This window comes from Leptodactylus fuscus, chromosome 1, assembly GCF_031893055.1.
Source record: "Leptodactylus fuscus isolate aLepFus1 chromosome 1, aLepFus1.hap2, whole genome shotgun sequence".
NCBI lineage: Eukaryota > Metazoa > Chordata > Amphibia > Anura > Leptodactylidae > Leptodactylus > Leptodactylus fuscus.
In genome coordinates, this window is record NC_134265.1 from 187,305,751 (window position 1) to 187,328,564 (window position 22,814).

Consider the following 22,814-nt stretch of genomic DNA (forward strand, 5'->3'; position numbering starts at 1 on the left):
TTCCTACGTGGTATTAATTAAAAAAAGGATTCTAATAATAGAATCCCTTTAAGGGTTCCATTAAAGGCACGCCAAGGGTCCAACTGCACAGTGCAGTCATGACATAGTCATAATGCAAATGAAAACTGGATGGCCAAGCCACCTGCTGTCACAGTATCCCATTAAACTTTTTATTCAGTGCTTCAAGTTGTAATAGATATGGCAACCCTGATTTTGTCTGCACTATTTTTTTCACAGGAACATAAATCCACCTAGAAGAGAGAACTTTCTTTATGTTAAGTTCTTGTACTTTAATAAATAAACCCAATCATGTATAGCAATAAAATTTATATATTTGGTAAAGTTAAAGTGGATCCTAGAATATTGTGATTATTAATAAGAACCCTATGTTATATTACAAAGGAAATGATACAGCAATAAATCAATCTTCTCAATAGAAACACATACAATAAAATAAAAAATAGCAATGCAAATACATATGCCTTAATGTAACATGGCATGGTGAAGTCAGTCTAGTCATTAAAGGGTCAATCAGTGCTACAGTAACTTGTCACGTGTAAACAGAACGTAGTTTCATTTCCTGGTGACAGAAACCAGTTGTTCCTTCATTTGAATAGCACAGCAACAAAGCCATCGTGTTCAAGACACAAGGGAATGGAGGCTTTCTAAGATTACCCAGGTGGCTGCGAATATTGAAAACAGAGAAACTGGTTGTAGCATTATAATACAGAAGACCATCACAATTTTGTCACCTGTAGACCAAGGTGAGTCAGCAAAGCATCAAGCAGGAGAAGAAGTAATGGACAAGCAAGAAGAAGGTAATTTACATGATAATGGTATCTGCAACACAGATTCGCCGATGATGCCCACAGCCATCTCCAACTTGTGCCAACCAAGTGTTAAGTGTGGTATATGTAATTCTAGATGTCCTTCGTCTGTATTAATGGTATCATGTGGGCACCGCTTCTGTCTTAGCTGTCTGGAGGATTTCTGGCAGAAGCTTACTAATTGTGAAAGGCCGTGCCCCTCTTGCAAATTGCCCAGGAAAGGGCAAGTGACAGAACACCAACAGCCATTACACTGTGACCTGTGTCCACCTCATAGCCCATGCGTTGCCCAATGGAGCTGTTTGACTTGTGGGGAATCCTATTGTTCTGAGCACTTTCAGCCACACATGCTGGAAGAGAACCACCAAGTGTGTAACGCAGAAGGAGAAGAAGCCAGAAAGATGGTGGCCACGAAGACAATGACAAGCTGGTGTCTGGAGCATAGGGAGAGGCCAGTAGAGCTCTTCTGCAAAGCGTGCAGAGTATGTGTGTGTACACTATGCCCCCTACTTGGAGCACACAAAGGTCATCCAGTGACACTTATACAAGAAGAAGCCACGCACAAAAAGGTACCTCTGTGTTTTATTAACATCATTGCTTAAAATGGTAATTTCAGCCTGTAATTTATACTTTATATAATGCTGGCAAGAGATCTAACAATTTTCACAATATTTCACAGTTGTACTATACAATATTGCAATAAGCACATAGTTACACATTACAATTGCATTATTAGGTTATGTAGATTGATATTTTTCCAAAGTACATTAATAGCAATGGATGAACCAATCAATATTAATTTTGTTTCAGGTGGTTCAGTCCCAAGATTTTTGCTCTCTATGGCAAACACAGCTGAAATGATATATAAGTGACATGTATATATATGGGAAAAAAGAATGGTCATGCATTGGATACAAACTTAGAGTTGAATCATATACGGCGTTGCTGCTCACTTTTACACATTTTAAAATGCTCCAAAAATTATCCTTTGGAAAGGTGCTTGTCCGTGGATTTTTAGAAACACATGCTGATTATATTGCAAAAAGCAATGAGTTTAAAGACGAGTAACTGCTACGGGGCTTGTAGGTATTTGGGAGACAAATTTATGGCTGTGCCCCTAGTTGAAAAGTGATGACGAAATTAAAAAAAAAAAAAAAAGCTGTCTATACCTTTATGGGAGCTGATCTGAAATAAAGCAGAGAGGTATAGTGAAATGTGATGAACCAGGCCGGAGGACGTGGTGAATGGCGGCAGTGATGGGATCAGTGGCAACATGAGTACAGCATGGAATAATGTGATGGACCAGCCCGCAAGAGATAATGTCTCACTCTTTAGGAGTAACAGGGAGCATTAGCTGTACAGTAAATGGACATGATATAGGGAGACAGTGTCAGTTCTATTCGGAGGCATAATCTAGAGTCTGTGAAAATCGTCACAGATCCATGCCTGATTTGTTTTGACGAAAGTATTTTTTTTCCACGCAAGATGTGGACAGTTTAGTTATTCTAGGTGTTACAATGCCACCCGCAGCACTGAACCTTGTTGCAGGAAGGACTATGGTGGTCTAGCTCACTTTCCCTGCCAGTGGCAGTCTATTTTGCCAAATAAAATGTTGATGTGTTTTCATTTAAGTACATAGAGATGTAATTCCTACATTTATTCGTTTACAGCCACGGATAAGTTTTTGCTTGCATGTCTCGCACTTTGTCATAGATTTGTCATTTGGCAGTGTAGAAAAACATTCCAACTACTGTGTGTAGTTGATGCCACAAAGCACCAGTAGCAGTGGAAAAGTGAAAAATGTTGCTATTACCACCAACAGTTTTACCATCCCCATTTAGAAGGCTTCCCCTAGGTCTTCAATGGGCTTTTTGATGTTGTGGCTATGCATTGGTTTCCCTACCAAAATGACTATCAGTAGCAATATTATATCCCCTGCCACTACCTCCACCAAAAGTAATGTCATCCTCTACTACTTGCAAACAATGCTGACTGTTCTCATTCTGCTTTTCAAAAAGAGGATTAAAACTGCTCTGTTAGGAGAAATAACTTTCTCAGCATGTAAAGAAAATGGAGATGTGAATGACTTTCCATTAACTATCACATTAGGGGAGAATGAGGTACAGATAATAGTCTGACTCAAGATCGCAACACTCTGGAATGCAATATCCTCCTATAACTGAGATGAGCAAGTTAAGTAATCATAAATTGTATCTTCATTGTCAGGAAGTACAACAATACTATGCTACTGGCAGTGCCACCATAACTAGAATTAGTGTTGCTGTTACCATTCACATTCTTACTGTTAGTACTTCCACAAGTGTTTCCTTCTCCCCCTCCTTTTGCCTGTCTCCTGCATTGTTTTCTTCCAGTCATTTTACAGCACACTGTTTAAAGGGGCTCTATCAGTAAAATTATGCTTATAGAGCTCCACATATGTGTGAATAGCCTATTCAGGCACCGGTAAAGTTATATTAAACTACCCCCACCCCCATTTTAAAATAAAACCCTAAAACAGAATGGGGGGGCGGGCATTCAGGGTCCAACTTCATCTTCAGCCACGCCTCCTTTTCCAGCGATGTCTTTGGGTCCCGTCTAACTAGCGAACTGACATTGATTTAAAAAATGGCGCGGCTGCATGCGCAGTAGCATGCTGCTTCTACTACTGCTACTACACATGCGCCCGTGCCATTTTTTATCAATGTCAGTTCGCGAGTTAGGCGGGACCCAAGGACATCGCTGGAAGAGGAGGCGTGTCTGAAGATGACGTCGCGCCCTGAATGCTCGCCCCCCGTGCACATTCGGTAAGTTGAACATATTCTGTTTTTGTGTTTTATTTTAAAACGGGGGGGGGTAGTTTAATATAACTTTACCGGTGCCTGAATAGCCTATTCACGCATATGTGGAGCTCTATCAGCATAATTTTGCTGATAAAGCCCCATTAATTATAATAGTGACTTGCAACAATTCATACACTGTGCGTAGGTCTTTTTGTCTTTGATTTTGTTTTAGGAGAAATTGGAACCCAGAAAACTTAACTTTTACAAAAAGATATTAATAAATACCACACATCCAATAAAACTAGCAGGATTTACAAAGACAAATCACAGATAAGTAACTCTACCATACCCCAATATAATTTCACAAAGGGGAACTACTCCCATAATAGATAGCATACAGAAAAATATTACTATTATTACCATCTAATGATCAAGGAGCAGGCTTGGATTCTTTGTAAAACATCACTGTCAAATAAGACCTTCTGGGTCAAGTAGAATAACCCTTGTTTACCCCTAAGCTTGCCCTATTAACCCTAGATCAATAACTCTCACCATTACAAGGGTAGTTCCACAAACTGCCCTCTTAATGCACCCTAATATGCCATATACCATGCCAATGCTTTTCATCATACAAGTTAGAACTAAAAAAAAAAAAGTACACTCACAATGGTGGGGTTTATGGACGGTGCCCTGACTCCTTCACTAATTATATTGCACAGTATTTGTTTTATAATCACCATGCAGTGTTATTAAAGCCTGTAATAATAATGCACAGCTGCTATAAAACAGATGTGTCATGTGAATAGTGAAGGAGCCCCACATAAGATAATATGCTCCACAGTGGCCCCTACACAGTATAAAATGCTTCACAGTGATCCCCACACAGCATTGTATGCTCCACAGTGCCCCCCCCCCCACAGTATTATATGTTCCACGGTGCCACCCATACAGTAAAATATGCTCCACAGTGGCCCCTTGTGAAGTATGGGATTTTCAAAAAAAAACCAATCATACCTTGATTGATGAAAAGAAATTTAAAAGAGTTTATTTTAGGAAGTCCAAAAAAATTAATTAATCAGAAAATATCTATACTGTGTACTTGCATTTCAGGCTGTTGTAGTCCCACAGATTTTCTACTGTCAACTCCACCAAGGAAAAAAAAAACAAAAACAAAACACCAGCATCAATCCAGCTTACTGTTTAATGGAATTCTTTTATACCATTGACATTTCCCATAATCCTATGCAGTTTTCTCTAAAAAAAAAACCCCAAAAAACCAAAAAAAAACCCACTATAGTTCAGTGATGGCGAACCTTTTAGAGACCGAGTGCCCAAACTGCAACCCAAAACCCACAAAAGTTTCGCGGAGTGCCAACACGACAATATAGACTTAATACTATGCAGATCCACAATTGCGGACAGTTACTGACCAAAAATTACAGTCATGTGGGGCTTTACAGAGCTTTCAATAATACAAACAACGTTGTACTGAAATGTAAAGGTCTCGGCATTTGGTACTTTGAACAATTAATTTTCACTATTTACATCGCACAGGATCTGTTTTATAGTTACCGTGTAATATTCTTACATCCTGTACTAATATCACGTCTGCTATAAAACAGATACTGTGTGATATAAATAGTGAGGGGACCCCAGACAGTATTATATGCTCTGCAGTGGGCCCACCACACAATATTATATTCTCCACAGTACCACAGTAGCCCCCCAGTGTTATATGCTCCGCAGTAGGTGTCCCCCCCCCCCACAGGATTATATGCTCCACAGTGGCATCCACACACAGTATTGTGTGCTTATAAATAGGCCCCCCCCCAGTATTATATGCTCTTTAGTATGCCCCCCCAGTATTATATGCTCTTTAGTACACCCCCCAGTATTATAAGCCACCCCAGTATTATAAGCCCCCCCAGTATTATACACTCCCCCCAGTATTATAAGCCCCCTCAGTATTATACACTCCCCCCAGTATTATACACTCCCCCCAGTATTATACACCCCACCCAGTATTATAAGCCCCCCCAGTATTATACGCTCCCCCCAGTATTATAAGCCCCCTCAGTATTATACACTCCCCCCAGTATTATACACTCCCCCCCAGTATCATAAGTGCTCCCCCCAACATCATATACACAGTGAGCCACTCTCATACTCACCCCTGAAGAGCTGCCGGCATCCACCTTCTTGTCACTGGCGGCACTGATGACGTCATCGCGCCCGCGTCGGGGCAGAGGTCAAACTCTGCAGCCAGTGTAGGCCGCGGTTGCGCGATCCGCGGCCTACCCTGACAGCTTTCAGCTGTATGTGCATTTGCACATACAACTGAAGGCAGTGATCGCTCATCAACAGGGAATCCTGTACCGGATTCCCTGTTGGTGAGCGATCCGGGCGACCGCACGCGTGCCAGCATGGAGGGCTCTGCGTGCCCTCTCTGGCACGCGTGCCATAGGTTCGCCATCACTGCTATAGTTGGTGCAGACACACCCTACTATTTTTCCACTACTGCAGGGAAGTTAATAAAACATTTGTTAACTCATGCTGCTGTGAACATTTCCTTAGTTTTGGTACATTAATCCCAGATGGCAAGACCAGAAAGAGTAGACAAATAGAGCATTAGGTGGCAAGCCTAATGAGGAAAGAAAGAAACAAGAAGTAGTAATAGAACATCCACACAGAGTTTTTACTAGACTTGGGAAACTCATGTACCACACCTTAGGTGACATAGAGGAAATCAGTTGCAAACATAAAGCAAAACATTTAAACGCTTCACACCCCCACACAGTATAATATGCTCTACAATGACCCCACACGATATAATATGCTACACAGTGGTCCCCCCACAATATAATATGCTCCACAGTGGCCAACCCCATAGTATAATATGCCCCACAGTAGCACCCACACAGTATAATATGCTCCTCACAATAGCCCCACACAGTATAAAATTAGCTGCTTCAGGTGTACCTCACAAAATTCGATGAAGATTTGTAATGTTCGGCCCTCCACATCTGTGTTATTATTATACTCTAGGGCCTCCTCAGACTCCAGAGTATAATAATTAGACACCCAGGGGAACTGATTAAAAATAACAAACACTTAGACTTACCTTGCTTCACGTCTCCTGGGCATTCTTGCTACATCTGGCTTTCTTCAGCATCTTTTCAGCCCTCTTGTGCAACTGAGGTGACAGGCCCCAGACATCACTACTAGGGTCTGTGATTGGGCCTCAATGATCACGTGGGGCGCGGTGACGTTATTCCTGTGACCTCAGTCACAGGCTGGAAGGGCCCTGGAGAGTATACTGTGGACCGTCAAAACCCCAGGAGGGGCGCATAAAAGTATTTCTTGTTTTTAGTTACTTCCACTGGGCTGGCATCTATTGGAAAAGGGCCCAGTAACACAGCCTTATAGAATTAAATGGAGCACTGATCACCCAAACACACTAGAGTTCTATTCACAAGAAGACACTGTTCTCTTGATCGCTAGGAGATTCAGTGGCTAAATCCCAGTGATCTGACATTTATCCCCTTAAATTGGTTGTTCTGTTAATGACAGGATAGGGGATTATTGTCCTTAATTTTGGGGCCCTACATAGTGTAAATGTCACTATGTGGCTACAGCGAAAATGCTGCGTAAAAAAAATGTGGTGTTTTACAGCCCCTGCAAAAAATACACACAGCGGAACACTGCAATTTCCAAAACCGGTTTTGGAAATTTCAGCATGTCAGTTATATCTGCTGAAACACTGGCGGTGTCCCTATAGGTATACTGGAAGCAGAAACTTCTGTGCAGGAGTTAAAAATATGGCTTTTTTCTTCTTCTCAGGAAGTGACATCATATCCGTTGGGTTTGAGCTGCAGCATGACCATGTTATCAACAGACATGCTATCACTTCCTGAGAAGAAGAAAGCAGCCATCTTTTTTGAAGTTCTGCATATGGCCTTTTAACCCCTACCTGGAATTGGAGAAAAAGTTCATTTGTGGGACTTTCATACATGCTTTGTTTTTACAGCATTCACTCTGCAGCCAATATTATACGCCATCTGTATTCTATGTTTTGGTAGGATTCCATGGATATTAAATTTATCTATTTTTATTAACATTTTAACACATTCCCATGTACAGGGATACATAGGGACTGTTGTTTTTTTTTTTTTTTTTTTTTGGTCCGGTATAGTTTTTAGTTATACCATTTTGAGGAATGTCTATTGTTTTGATCACGTTTTATTCAAATTTTTATCAGAAGTGAAACATAAAAAAAACAGCGGTTCCGAACTTTTGATTTTTTTCCACTATGGTGTAAACATATGGGAAAAATATTTTTATAATTTTCTAGACTGGGTGTTTTCAGACACAGGGATACCTAATATGTATGTGATTCACAATAATTTTCTATATTTATTTATTTATTATGCTTATATAGCGCCATCATATTCCGCAGCGCTTTACAGATATTGTCAGTCACTGTCCCATATAGGGCTCACAATCTACAGTCCCTATCAGTATGTCTTTGGTATTTTTATATGTATTCTAGGGAAGGGGGGGCAGCGCCGCAACTCCCATGAGGCGACCTGAAGCGAGCGCTTCAGGCGGCGCTATGCCAGGGCCTCAGGGAGGGCGGCATTTTTGCTAACCTAAGCCAGTCCCGGACAAGCTTTCCTGGACTGGCTTAGCACGGAGCGGTGGTTTGGGGAGGCCACTGGAGCAGCGCTGCTCCAGCAGCCTCCCCGCACGCTCAGGCAGAGCGCAGGCAGTCTCCGGGCCTGGGGAAGGGGGGTGATTTGAATTTTTTTTCTTTTTTGTTAATATTGTCATTATTTATTTATTAGTCCCACATTGAAAATGCCATCATTTGTATGACAGGCTGCATAGAGCATACAAATGAATGCTAGACAAGTCTGGGAGCCTTCAATAAGCTCCAGGCTGTCATAGCAATGGATCCCCGGATCTTGATCTAGGTGCCAGTGACCCTACCCAAAATGGCGGCTTGGAAACACCAGGGGACATAATGGGCATAATACATGTACAGTATAGACTCGGCAGCTATGGTGGCAAAAAGTAGGATTCATGGAAAAAGTGGGAGTGGCCTTTTTAAAGAATGTGGACTTTAAAAAAACAGCGTAGTTACATATATCAAGACCCCAATACAATATTAGACCCCAAATTGATACTTTCTGTATCAATTCCTCACAGTTTTCAAGCTCTTTGCTTGCTGTCATTCACTATGCTTACTTCCAGTGGATAAAAATCAGTCCATGGTCATGTGATCAACACACATGAACTGCCTGGTAATGAGCCATGTACCTGGGTGTCCATCACATGACCATGGACAGTACATGACCATAACATGAGCATGGTCAGAATTTCATCCAGTAAAGGTAAGCAGAATGAATGACAGTAAATACAGATCTAGAAAAACCGAGGAATTCATACAGAAAGTATATTGGAAAATTGTATAACAATTTTCTCAGTATTGGTCTGAAAGTGGTCAACCCCTTTAATTTGGAAATTAAATTGTTGGTAATCCATATGTATTGAGTTTTTAGTACATAAAGATCAGATAAGTTTTATCTGAAACAGGTCTAGTGAGATTCTGACTGTTTATGAATATCCAGTTGACTCCTGACAATGGTGGAGACATATCAATACTTTATGAATATGTGTATGTTTATAACACCATAACAATAAACTATATAGACATCATGAAAATCCACTCTACAGTGTACATAACCTAGGTTATTGTGCAATAAAAGCCATGCCACTACCAGTAAAATCAGCTGCCAGATGGTGTGAGTTATTCATCTATGACCGACATGAAAGGTTACAACAGTTAAGGACTAATGTCAATATATAGTACCACATAAGAGGAGGTGGACACGTAGAAACATGTATCCAGCAAACCAATCCTGTAGGTCAGTACTTTCATTGAGTGCATTAATGGATTCTGAGTATGTGCAATGCCCAGTAATGGCTTTATCTGTTATGTATAGTGTTGAGCGAGTAGTATTCGATTGAATACCTCACCGGCATAGGAATGCGTGTAATCGGCCAAACACCAAGGGGTTAAATGCTTTGAATATTTGATGCATTTAACCCCTTGGTGTTCGGCCGATTACACGCATTCCTATGCTGGCATGGTATTCGATTGAATACTACTCACTCAACACTAGTTATGTTCATCTTCCCTGGCTAAGTATGGGGTTAATGAATCATAGGATTAGAACAGTTATCATATTTGCAATTCACATTAGAGAAAGGGGATCTGTCACTCCATGACTATAAGGCTAAGGCCCCACATTGCGAAAACACAGCTTTTTTTTTGTTGTAGATTTTGGTGCGGTTTTTTGAGCCAAAGCCAGGAGTGGATTCAGCAGAAGGGAGAAATATAAGAGCTTCCTATATATTTCCCATTCCTTATGTAGCCATTCTTGGCTTTGGCTAAAAAAAAAACGCAACAAAATCTGCAACAAAAAAAGCTGCATTTTCGCAACGTGGTGCCTTAGCCTAAATGTGCATTTTTATGCTTCCCAGCTTGGGTAATTGGTTGTGGGAAAGGATTATAATTTAGGGGAGGTAAAATGAAACAGGGCAGTAGGAAACTGACCCCAGATAGTTCATTCTTGGAATTTTGGTAACCAGTTTTATTGTGGTGTTCTTACCGTAATTATGAAATTGGGGCAAATTGTCAGAAATATTTTGCAAATCACAGGGTTTGTGAGAGAGACCTATAGAAATGTGTATTTGTACATTTTAGGTATATACACTTTAGAGTTAAAGGGTACTCAGGTTTTCATGAAAAGTTGAAATAGTTGCAGGGCCTTGTGGGGCAATCTGCTCTGTGGCTTTATAAGCCTTCATACATGGTGCCCTATCAGTTTTCTGCTGCTAATAGCTCCATTATGGCTGCAGCACATTTTACATTTCCCCTTGGCGCTGGTTCTGGGCACAATAAGGAGAGGTCTGTCGCCCCCATTAGTTAGAAGGGGGACACCTAGTGGCAGCAACTTTAGAAATTGTTTGTTTGTTTTTTCAAGCATAAAAAAGGGCATTACATGTTCTAATGAATGCGGCTAAGTTGTCTGATAAGTTAATGTCCATTTAACTTGCCATTTCTGTATTACTGTACAAAGTTAGTGGTTGCAAAGAGCCCCCAGCCTTTTATCAGTGAGGTACTTCTTGTTCTGTTTAGTCTATAACTAGCCATAGAAGAGGTATTTTATGAAATGGACTCTTCAGGATAACTAGTGGCAGATATGGTTTAATAGGCAACTGCATTTAATAAGTGGTCCATTTTATAGGACCCCTTGCTCACAGAAGAAATTTTTTTGAACCTATTGTATCTTGAACATCTCCACTGCTCAACCAGTGAGAGAACCTAAGTGTCCATGGCCAAAATGTGTCCTGCATTTCCCTATGAGTAGTTGCATGGAAGGACTAGGCCCCATGGATCGCTCCAGTGGAAATGGCCAGAGGATTGAGGCAGTGGTGATGAACAATAGCCCCTCCTGTCTGTGTTTGTGAAATGCCATATGTATGGAAACTGCTGAATATCTCCCGCAAACTTGGCAAGCAGAAACAGTATCAGCACAATTAGGTAGGAAGTGGGACTGGGGGCTGCATCGAGATTGAGGAAGTAGGATTGGAAACTAAGAAAGACACCTGATGTCCATGATCGGAGAGGATTGTGATTGCTGACATTATGACAGGATCAACACTGTGAAAAACGGTGGAGACCTGGTGGTTATGGCGCCTGCTTAATTTCCTTGCTATTAGGGCAGATGTCAGGAAGGGTTGGAATATGTGTACCATGAATTTACTTGCTTTTTTCTACATGCTGTTTAAATACTTATATATTAAATATTAATGCAATTAGTAAGTAAGCATAATAAATAATACTTATATATTAAATATTAATGCAATAGAAATAGGGGAGATTTGAACTGTATGATGTTAGAAAAATATAATAGATAGCAGATATTAGCATTTTTTATTTAAGTGGTGAGCATTTTTGCAAAAATGACAACAGGAAGTGCAGCCATGTTAGTTGTCAGTTTTGTATAAACTTCTCAGAAACTGATGATAAATCCTAATTTGGCCAGTATCAATAACAAAGTGACTGTTTACCATCAATTACTGAGCAGTGACATCAGATCCACCATGTATAGGTACTTCAGATACATAGGACCTTATTTATTTCTATCTTTATATTACTTTGCACCAGTGGAACAAAGAACAGATGGAGAAGGCAATTGTCTAAGGTACGACTAAAATGGAGACATCATTTTCTTTAGGTTCAAGTAGCTGATAATGTTTTATTTGTAAGGGGCCTCCCCTTTAGTGTTAGGGTACTAGTATCTGCATTGGTAAAATATTATACAGACATGGTGTCATAATAATATCATATCGTTGTGACATTATCCCTGCTGTATGTGTTAATGGCAACCACCTCCTGCAGAAGCGAATGCAAAAATAATATAAAAAATCATAGTAATATTAATATAGCATTTCACAATTTTTGTGACCACAAACTGTTTTGCCCACTCCCTGCATCCATTCTATACTACTCTATACCAGTGGCGTAACTAGGAATGGCGAGGCCCCGTGGCGAACCTTTGACATGGGCCCCCCCCCTCCAAAGACCCCGACTGACCGCCCATTTTCCCCCCGCGTTCCTGCAGTCACTATTATGCCCAATAGTGGCCCCTGTACACAGTATTATACCCTACAGTGGCACCTGTATACAGTATTATACCCTATAGTGGCCCCTGTACACAGTATTATACCCTATAGTGACCCATGTACACAGTATTATACCCTACAGTGGCTCCTGTATACAGTATTATACCCTATAGTGGCTCCTGTATGCAGTATTATACCCTATAGTGGCCCCTAAACACAGTACTAGGCCCTATAGTGGCCCCTGTAGCACAGTATTATGTACTGTAATAACCCCTTCATCCCTAGGTAGCAGGCAGCTGCCAGCACAGTACTGTGTGCTGACAGCCTGCCCTGCACACATGGGTTCAACTCACCAGTCTGCACTCACTCTCAGTACCGAACTCTCTTTTTTTTCTCTCTCTCTTTTTGTTGCTGCACTGTTTTTGTGGAGTAAAAATAAAATTCTACCTTTTTGAACTAAAAATCTGGACTTGTGTGTCTATGCTACCCCACTTGGCAACCTCAGACCCTGACAATATAAACAGTAATATCTTTGTACCCAAGAAAGACATCCATGGTACTTTTAAATTTTCCATGAGAGCCTCCACAGAGTCCGATAGTCTCACAGCTCTTACAGTAAAGATCCCTTTTCCATGTTGGTGTCAGGTGCAAGTGTGATTGATGTATTTTGGGAGAATATATATTCAATGTGAATATTTTTTATTTTTTTCATATTTGGGGGCAACACGGTGGCTCAGTGGTTAGCACTGCAGCCTTGCAGTGCTGGAGTCCTGGGTTTGAATCCTGCCAGGAACAACATCTGCAAATAGTTCGTATGTTCTCCCTGTGTTTGTGTGGATTTCCTCCCATTCTACAAAGACATATTGACAGGGGGAAAAAAATGTACATTGCGATCTCTATATGGGGCTCACAATCTACATAAAAAAAAAATTCATATTTTATATGTCATAGTCTAACAAAATATTATTTTTAATTATTATTTTTTTATGACATATCAGACCTTCCTATGGCATCAAAATGTAACTTCTACCATTTCATTTACAAAGTTCAGTTGTTGGACTCAAATTACAAATAAATTCTATCTTTGTAAAAACTTAAATTTTATACACTATAAATATATCACTATAGTGATACCAAATAGGTACAAAAAGATCTGCCACATATATTTGGTGCAGATTATCCATTGAATTTCAAAAGAAATTCCCTGGAGACTTCACTTAAACCACATAGGCGTTCTAACCTCTGTTGACCAGCTCTTGGTCGCTCTGCTCTCTATAAACTTCAATGCAGCCATTAGAGCTATTATACTTTAATGGAGAATGCAGCTATCAGGAATTCGCAAATAGGAGTCAGTAGACAGTATAGATACTAACTGTCCGAGCCTTTATCAGCAAACTGCAATTTGCTGACCTGATTTCCTGGAATTGACAGTAGAAAATATTAATACTGAGAACTCAGCTTTCCTCATGTTCAGAGAGCAGTGAGTCACCTTATCTGTCCTAAAAGCCTAGATAAAGAGATAGAACAGGTTGGTTTCTTGAAAATAATGTGTAAACAGTAAGAGGAATAGTTTCTTGAATTTACATAAGCTAGCAGTTAGAGATGAGCGAACACTAAAATGTTCAAGGTTCGAAATTCGATTCGAACAGCCGCTCAATGTTCGTGTGTTCGAATGGGTTTCGAACCCCATTATAGTCTATGGGGAACAGATACTCGTTAAGGGGGAAACCCAAATCCGTGTCTGGAGGGTCACCAAGTCCACTATGACACCCCAGGAAATGATGCCAACACCTCTGGAATGACACTGGGACAGCAGGGGAAGCATGTCTGGGGGCATCTAACACACCAAAGACCCTCTATTACCCCAACATCACAGCCTAACAACTACACACTTTACACACTCAATACCACCTCTCTGACAGTAGGAAAACACCTTGAAACATGTGTATTTGGCACTTGCAGTGAGGAGAGCTTGTCACCAGCAGTGAATTTGGCCCTTGTAGTAAGTTGAGGTTGGCACCAACATTTGTTTTGAAAATCAGGGTGGATTGAGCCTCTAACCAGCAGAGTTTGGGCAAATTCATGGTGGAGGGAGCCTCTAAACACCCCAGTTTGGGCAAATTCATGGTGGAGGGAGCCTCTAAAAACCCCAGTTTGGACCAATTAATGGTGGAGGGAGCCTCTAACCAGCCCAGTGTGGGCAAATTCATGGTGGAGGGAGCCTCTAAAAAACCCAGTTTGGACCAATTCATGGTGGAGGGAGCCTCTAACCAGCCCAGTTTGGGCAAATTCATGGTGGAGGGAGCCTCTAAAAAACCCAGTTTGGACCAATTCATGGTGGAGGGAGCCTCTAACCAGCCCAGTTTGGGCAAATTCATGGTGGAGGGAGCCTCTAAAAAACCCAGTTTGGACCAATTCATGGTGGAGGGAGCCTCTAACCAGCCCAGTTTGGGCAAATTCATGGTGGAGGGAGCCTCTAAACAGCCCAGTTTGGGCAAATTCATGGTGGAGGGAGCCTCTAAACAGCCCAGTTTGGGCAAATTCATGGTGGAGGGAGCCTCTAACCAGCCCAGTTTGGACCAATTAATGGTGGAGGGAGCCTCTAACCAGCCCAGTTTGGGCAAATTCATGGTGGAGGGAGCCTCTAAACAGCCCAGTTTGGACCAATTCATGGTGGAGGGAGCCTCTAAAAAACCCAGTTTGGACCAATTCATGGTGGAGGGAGCCTCTAAACAGCCCAGTTTGGGCAAATTCATGGTGGAGGGAGCCTCTAACCAGCCCAGTTTGGACCAATTCATGGTGGAGGGAGCCTCTAACCAGCCCAGTTTGGGCAAATTCATGGTGGAGGGAGCCTCTAAACAGCCCAGTTTGGACCAATTCATGGTGGAGGGAGCCTCTAAAAAACCCAGTTTGGACCAATTCATGGTGGAGGGAGCCTCTAAACAGCCCAGTTTGGGCAAATTCATGGTGGAGGGAGCCTCTAACCAGCCCAGTTTGGACCAATTAATGGTGGAGGGAGCCTCTAAACAGCCAAGTTTTGGGAAATTCATGGTGGAGGGAGCCTCTAACCAGCCCAGTTTGGACCAATTCATGGTGGAGGGAGCCTCTAAACAGCCCAGTTTGGGCAAATTCATGGTGGAGGGAGCCTCTAAAAAACCCAGTTTGGACCAATTCATGGTGGAGGGAGCCTCTAACCAGCCCAGTTTGGACCAATTAATGGTGGAGGGAGCCTCTAAACAGCCAAGTTTGGACCAATTCATGGTGGAGGGAGCCTCTAAAAACCCCAGTTTGGACCAATTCATGGTGGAGGGAGCCTCTAACCAGCCCAGTTTGGGCAAATTCATGGTGGAGGGAGCCTCTAACCAGCCCAGTTTGGACCAATTAATGGTGGAGGGAGCCGCTAAACAGCCCAGTTTGGACCAATTCATGGTGGAGGGAGCATCTAAAAACCCCAGTTTAGACCAATTCATGGTGGAGGGAGCCTCTAAAAAACCCAGTTTGGACCAATTCATGGTGGAGGGAGCCTCTAACCAGCCCAGTTTGGACCAATTAATGGTGGAGGGAGCCTCTAAACAGCCAAGTTTGGACCAATTCATGGTGGAGGGAGCCTCTAAAAACCCCAGTTTGGACCAATTCATGGTGGAGGGAGCCTCTAACCAGCCCAGTTTGGGCAAATTCATGGTGGAGGGAGCCTCTAAACAGCCCAGTTTGGACCAATTCATGGTGGAGGGAGCCTCTAAAAAACCCAGTTTGGACCAATTCATGGTGGAGGGAGCCTCTAACCAGCCCAGTTTGGGCAAATTCATGGTGGAGGGAGCCTCTAAAAAACCCAGTTTGGACCAATTCATGGTGGAGGGAGCCTCTAACCAGCCCAGTTTGGGCAAATTCATGGTGGAGGGAGCCTCTAAACAGCCCAGTTTGGGCAAATTCATGGTGGAGGGAGCCTCTAAACAGCCCAGTTTGGGCAAATTCATGGTGGAGGGAGCCTCTAACCAGCCCAGTTTGGACCAATTAATGGTGGAGGGAGCCTCTAACCAGCCCAGTTTGGGCAAATTCATGGTGGAGGGAACCTCTAAACAGCCCAGTTTGGACCAATTCATGGTGGAGGGAGCCTCTAAAAAACCCAGTTTGGACCAATTCATGGTGGAGAGAGCCTCTAAACAGCCCAGTTTGGGCAAATTCATGGTGGAGGGAGCCTCTAACCAGCCCAGTTTGGACCAATTCATGGTGGAGGGAGCCTGTAACCAGCCCAGTTTGGGCAAATTCATGGTGGAGGGAGCCTCTAAACAGCCCAGTTTGGACCAATTCATGGTGGAGGGAGCCTCTAAAAAACCCAGTTTGGACCAATTCATGGTGGAGGGAGCCTCTAAACAGCCCAGTTTGGGCAAATTCATGGTGGAGGGAGCCTCTAACCAGCCCAGTTTGGACCAATTAATGGTGGAGGGAGCCTCTAAACAGCCCAGTTTGGGCAAATTCATGGTGGAGGGAGCCTCTAACCAGCCCAGTTTGGACCAATTCATGGTGGAGGGAGCCTCTAAACAGCCCAGTTTGGGCAAATTCATGGTGGAGGGAGCCTCTAAAAAACCCAGTTTGGACCAATTCATGGTGGAGGGAGCCTCTAACCAGCCCAGTTTGGACCAATTAATGGTGGAGGGAGCCTCTAAACAGCCAAGTTTGGACCAATTCATGGTGGAGGGAGCCTCTAAAAACCCCAGTTTGGACCAATTCATGGTGGAGGGAGCCTCTAACCAGCCCAGTTTGGGCAAATTCATGGTGGAGGGAGCCTCTAAACAGCCCAGTTTGGGCAAATTCATGGTGGAGGGAGCCTCTAACCAGCCCAGTTTGGACCAATTAATGGTGGAGGGAGCCGCTAAACAGCCCAGTTTGGACCAATTCATGGTGGAGGGAGCCTCTAAAAACCCCAGTTTGGACCAATTCATGGTGGAGGGAGCCTCTAAAAATCCCAGTTTGGACCAATTCATGGTGGAGGGAGCCTCTAACCAGCCCAGTTTGGACCAATTAATGGTGGAGGGAGCCTCTAAACAGCCAAGTTTGGACCAATTCATGGTGGAGGGAGCCTCTAAAAACCCCAGTTTGGACCAATTCATGGTGGAGGGAGCCTCTAACCAGCCCAGTTTGGGCAAATTCATGGTGGAGGGAGCCTCTAAACAGCCCAGTTTGGACCAATTCATGGTGGAGGGAGCCTCTAAAAAACCCAGTTTGGACCAATTCATGGTGGAGGGAGCCTCTAACCAGCCCAGTTTGGGCAAATTCATGGTGGAGGGAGCCTCTAAAAAACCCAGTTTGGACCAATTCATGGTGGAGGGAGCCTCTAACCAGCCCAGTTTGGGCAAATTCATGGTGGAGGGAACCTCTAAACAGCCCAGTTTGGGCAAATTCATGGTGGAGGGAGCCTCTAACCAGCCCAGTTTGGACCAATTAATGGTGGAGGGAGCCTCTAACCAGCCCAGTTTGGGCAAATTCATGGTGGAGGGAGCCTCTAAACAGCCCAGTTTGGACCAATTCATGGTGGAGGAAGCCTCTAACCAGCCCAGTTTGGGCAAATTCATGGTGGAGGGAGCCTCTAAACAGCCCAGTTTGGACCAATTCATGGTGGAGGGAGCCTCTAAAAAACCCAGTTTGGACCAATTCATGGTGGAGGGAGCCTCTAAACAGCCCAGTTTGGGCAAATTCATGGTGGAGGGAGCCTCTAAAAAACCCAGTTTGGACCAATTCATGGTGGAGGGAGCCTCTAACCAGCCCAGTTTGGGCAAATTCATGGTGGAGGGAGCCTCTAAACAGCCCAGTTTGGGCAAATTCATGGTGGAGGGAGCCTCTAAACAGCCCAGTTTGGGCAAATTCATGGTGGAGGGAGCCTCTAAACAGCCCAGTTTGGGCAAATTCATGGTGGAGGGAGCCTCTAAAAACCCCAGTTTGGACCAATTCATGGTGGAGGGAGCCTCTAAAAACCCCAGTTTGGACCAATTCATGGTGGAGGGAGCCTCTAAAAAACCCAGTTTGGACCAATTCATGGTGGAGGGAGCCTCTAAACAGCCCAGTTTGGGCAAATTCATGGTGGAGGGAGCCTCTAAAAACCCCAGTTTGGACCAATTCATGGTGGAGGGAGCCTCTAAAAACCCCAGTTTGGACCAATTCATGGTGGAGGGAGCCTCTAAAAACCCCAGTTTGGACCAATTCATGGTGGAGGGAGCCTCTAAAAATCCCAGTTTGGACCAATTCATGGTGGAGGGAGCCTCTAACCAGCCCAGTTTGGACCAATTCATGGTGGAGGGAGCCTCTAAAAACCCCAGTTTGGACCAATTCATGGTGGAGGGAGCCTCTAAACAGCCCAGTTTGGACCAATTCATGGTGGAGGGAGCCTCTAAAAACCCCAATTTGGACCAATTCATGGTGGAGGGAGCCTCTAACCAGCCCAGTTTGGACCAATTCATGGTGGAGGGAGCCTCTAACCAGCCCAGTTTGGGCAAATTCATGGTGGAGGGAGCCTCTAAAAACCCCAGTTTGGACCAATTCATGGTGGAGGGAGCCTCTAACCAGCCCAGTTTGGGCAAATTCATGGTGGAGGGAGCCTCTAACCAGCAGAGTTGTGGGAAAGCAGGGTGGAGGGAGCCTCTAACCAGCAGAGTTGGTGGAAATCAGGGTGGAGGGAGCCTCTAACCAGCAGAGTTGGGGGAAATCATGTTGGAGGGAGCCTAGTATTAGCAGAATTGTGCAACGCTTATGGTGGATGAGTATGAGGATGCGGAGGAATTGGAGAGGTTGAGTACAGACATGGAGTTTCATGTTGGGGTGCTTTACACAGGTGGGCACAAAAATGAAGGCTCTATCCAGTGGTGGTTCATTTTTATCAAAGTGAGCCGGTCGGCACTCTCAGCTGACAGACGGGTGCGCTTGTCAGTGATGATGCCACCGGCTGCACTGAACACCCTCTCAGATAGGACGCTGGCGGCAGGACAGGACAGCACCTCCAAGGCATATAGGGCAAGTTCAAGCCACAGGTCCAACTTCGACACCCAATACGTGTAGGGCGCAGAGGGGTCGGAGAGGACAGGGCTGTGGTCGGAAAGGTATTCCCGCAACATGCGCCTATACTTCTCACGCCTGGTGACACTAGGACCCTCCGTGGCGGCACTTTGGCGAGGGGGTGCCATCAAGGTGTCCCAGACCTTAGACAGTGTGCCCCTCGTTTGTGTGGACCGGTGAGAACTTGGTTGCCTACTGGAGGAACTGCCCTCCCTGCCGCCAACGTCACATGCTGGAAACATCTCCATCATATTCTGCACCAATTGCCTGTGGCAAGCATTGATGCGATTGGCCCTCCCCTCTACCGGAATAAAAGACGAGATGTTGTTTTTATACCGGGGGTCAAGGATAGCAAAGATCCAGTACTGGTTGTCCTCCATGATTTTGACAATACGCTTGTCGGTTGTAAAGCACCCCAACATGAACTCAGCCATGTCTGCCACAGTGTTAGTTGGCATGACTCCTCTGGCCCCACCGGAAAGTTCAATCTCCATTTCCTCCTCATGCTCCATGTCTACCCATCCGCGCTGCAACAATGGGACGATTCGAAGTTGCCCGGAAGCCTCCTGTATCACCATCACATCATCGGACAACTCTTCTTCCTCCTCCTCCTCCTCCTCCTCCTCCATTAAACGCAGTGAAGCGGACAGATGTGTGGACCTACTCTCCAGCTGTGACGGATCGGATGCTATCCCTAACTCCTCTGTGTGATCTGAGTTATCCCTGATGTCAATCAGGGATTCTCTCAGAACACACAAGAGCGGGATTGTAAGGCTCACCATCGCATCCTCAGAGCTCACCCTCCTTGTGGACTCCTCAAAGACCCGTAGGATGTCACAAAGGTCTCTCATCCATGGCCACTCATGGATGTGAAACTGAGGCAGCTGACTTTGTGGCACCCTAGGGTTTTGTAGCTGGTATTCCATCAAAGGTCTCTGCTGCTCAACCACTCTATTCAACATCTGAAACGTTGAGTTCCAGCGTGTGGGGACGTCGCACAAAAGCCGGTGTTGTGGCACATGCAGGCGTTGCTGGAGAGATTTTAAGCTAGCAGCGGCTACTGTCGACTTGCGAAAGTGGGCGCACATGCGCCGCACTTTCACCAGTAGCTCTGGAACATTGGGGTAGCTCTTTAGGAAACGTTGCACCACTAGGTTGAAGACGTGGGCCAGGCATGGAACATGTTGGAGTCCGGCAAGCTCCAGAGCTGCTACCAGGTTCCGGCCGTTATCACAAACGACCATGCCTGGGCCCAGGTGCAGCGGCTCAAACCATATTGCCGTCTCATCGAGGAGGGCATCCCTCACCTCGGAGGCAGTGTGCTGTCTGTCCCCCAAGCTGATCAGCTTCAGCACAGCCTGCTGACGTCTACCAACACCAGTGCTGCAACGTTTCCAACTCGTAGCTGGGGTCAATCTAACAGCGGAGGAGGAGGCGGTGGCGGAGGAGGAGGCGGTGGCGGAGGAGGAGGCGGTAGAGGAGGAGGAGGGGGGTGTTCTTCTCGTGTCCCTGCCAGGAATGTTAGGCGGGGAGACGAGGTACACCGGGCCAGTTTGGGAAGCAGTCCCAGCCTCAACTACATTCACCCAGTGTGCCGTCAGTGAAATGTAGCGTCCCTGTCCGCATGCACTTGTCCACGCGTCGGTGGTCAAGTGGACCTTTGTGCAAAGCGCGGAACTAAGGGCCCGCCTGATGTTGAGTGACACGTGCTGGTGCAAGGCGGGGACGGCACACCGGGAGAAGTAGTGACGGCTAGGGACGGCATAGCGAGGTGCCGCAGTTGCCATCAGGTCCAGGAAGGCGGGAGTTTCAACAAGCCGGAACGCCAACATCTCCTGGGCCAGCAGTTTAGCGATGTTGGCGTTCAAGGCTTGCGCGTGTGGGTGGTTAGCAGTGTATTTCTGCCGCCGCTCCAATGTCTGAGAGATGGTGGGTTGTTGTAAAGAAACGCCTGATGGTGCCTTTGATGGTGCAGGAGAAGGAGATAAGACAGGACCAGGGGAGGATGAGGTAGAAGTCAACAAAGTGGCGGAGGCAGATGAAGTGGTGTCCTGGCTCGTCCTCTGGAGTGCATCGCCAGCACAGTCAGCAGTGGCAGTGGCAGAGGCAGAGGCAGTGGCAGAGGCAGTGGCAGTGGCGTGAACGGCAGGCGGCCTTTGTCCTGCCGTTGCTGCCTGCCACTGATTCCAGTGCTTGGATTCCAAATGACGGCGCATTGAAGTGGTGGACAGGTTGCTCTTCTCAGAGCCCCTAATCAATTTCGAGAGGCAAATTGTGCAGACAACACTATATCTGTCCTCGGCGCATTCCTTGAAAAAACTCCACACCTTCGAGAAACGTGCCCTCGAGGTGGGAGTTTTTCGGGGCTGGGTACGAACTGGAACATCTTGGGAGATTCCGGGTGTGGCCTGGCTTCGCCTAAGCTGCTGACCTCTGCCTCTGCCTCTAGCTACCCTTTTTGGTGCTGCACCTGCCTCAACATCCACACTACTTTCCCCGCTTGACATCCCCCCTGTCCAGGTCGGGTCAGTGTCCTCATCATCCACCACTTCCTCTTCCAACTCCTGTCTCATCTCCTCCTCCCGCACAATGCGCCGGTCAACTGGATGCCCTGACGGCAACTGCGTCACATCATCGTCGATGAGGGTGGGTTGCTGGTCATCCACCACCAAATCGAACGGAGATGGAGGAGACTCTAGTGTTTGAGCATCTGGACACAGATGCTCCTCTGTTAGGTTCGTGGAATTGTGACGTGGAGAGGCAGGTTGAGGGACAATGAAAGGAGCGGAGAACAGCTCTGGGGAGCAGGGACAGTTTGGGTTATTGTTCTGTAAAGCTTAGGAATTTTGGGAGGAAGGAAGACAAGACTGTTGGGTAATAGGAGGAGAGGAGGCAGAGTCTGACTGGCTGCTGGACAATGTGCTGTAAGCGTTCTCTGACAGCCATTGCAAGACCTGTTCCTGGTTCTCGGGCCTACTAAGGTTTGTACCCTGCAGTTTAGTTAATGTGGCAAGCAACCCTGGCACTGTGGAGTGGCGCAATGCTTGCTGCCCCACAGGAGTAGGCACGGGACGCCCTGTGGCTTCACTGCTACCTTGCTCCCCAGAACCATTCCCCCGACCTCGCCCACGGCCTCGTCCACGTCCCTTTCCGGGAGCCTTGCGCATTTTGAATTCCTAGTTAGAAATTGGCACTGTATACCAGTAGTAAAAATTGTGGGTGCACGTAACCCCAATATATTCTTTGAATTACCAGTCAGAAACTGGCACTATATGGCAGTAGCAAGAAATGAGGGTATTTGTATTCCCAATATATTCTTTGAATTCCCAGTCAGACAATGGCACTGTATACCAGTAGTAAAAATTGTGGGTGCACGTAACCCCAATATATTCTTTGAATTACCAGTCAGACACTGGCACTATATGGCAGTAGCAAGAAATGAGGGTATTTGTATTCCCAATATATTCTT

At 45.1% G+C, this 22,814-nt stretch overlaps 1 protein-coding gene across 1 annotated transcript in view; it reads left to right on the forward strand.

The window, feature by feature from the left end:
• Positions 1-672: 672 nt before the first annotated feature.
• Positions 673-22,814, forward strand: part of TRIM14 (tripartite motif containing 14) — an 80,081-nt gene continuing 57,939 nt past the window's right edge. Inside the window, exon 1 of the mRNA XM_075280439.1 lies at positions 673-1,396. Coding sequence (XP_075136540.1) covers positions 800-1,396 — 597 coding nt within the window. The 5' untranslated portion in view covers positions 673-799. The remainder of the gene's footprint in view (positions 1,397-22,814) is intronic.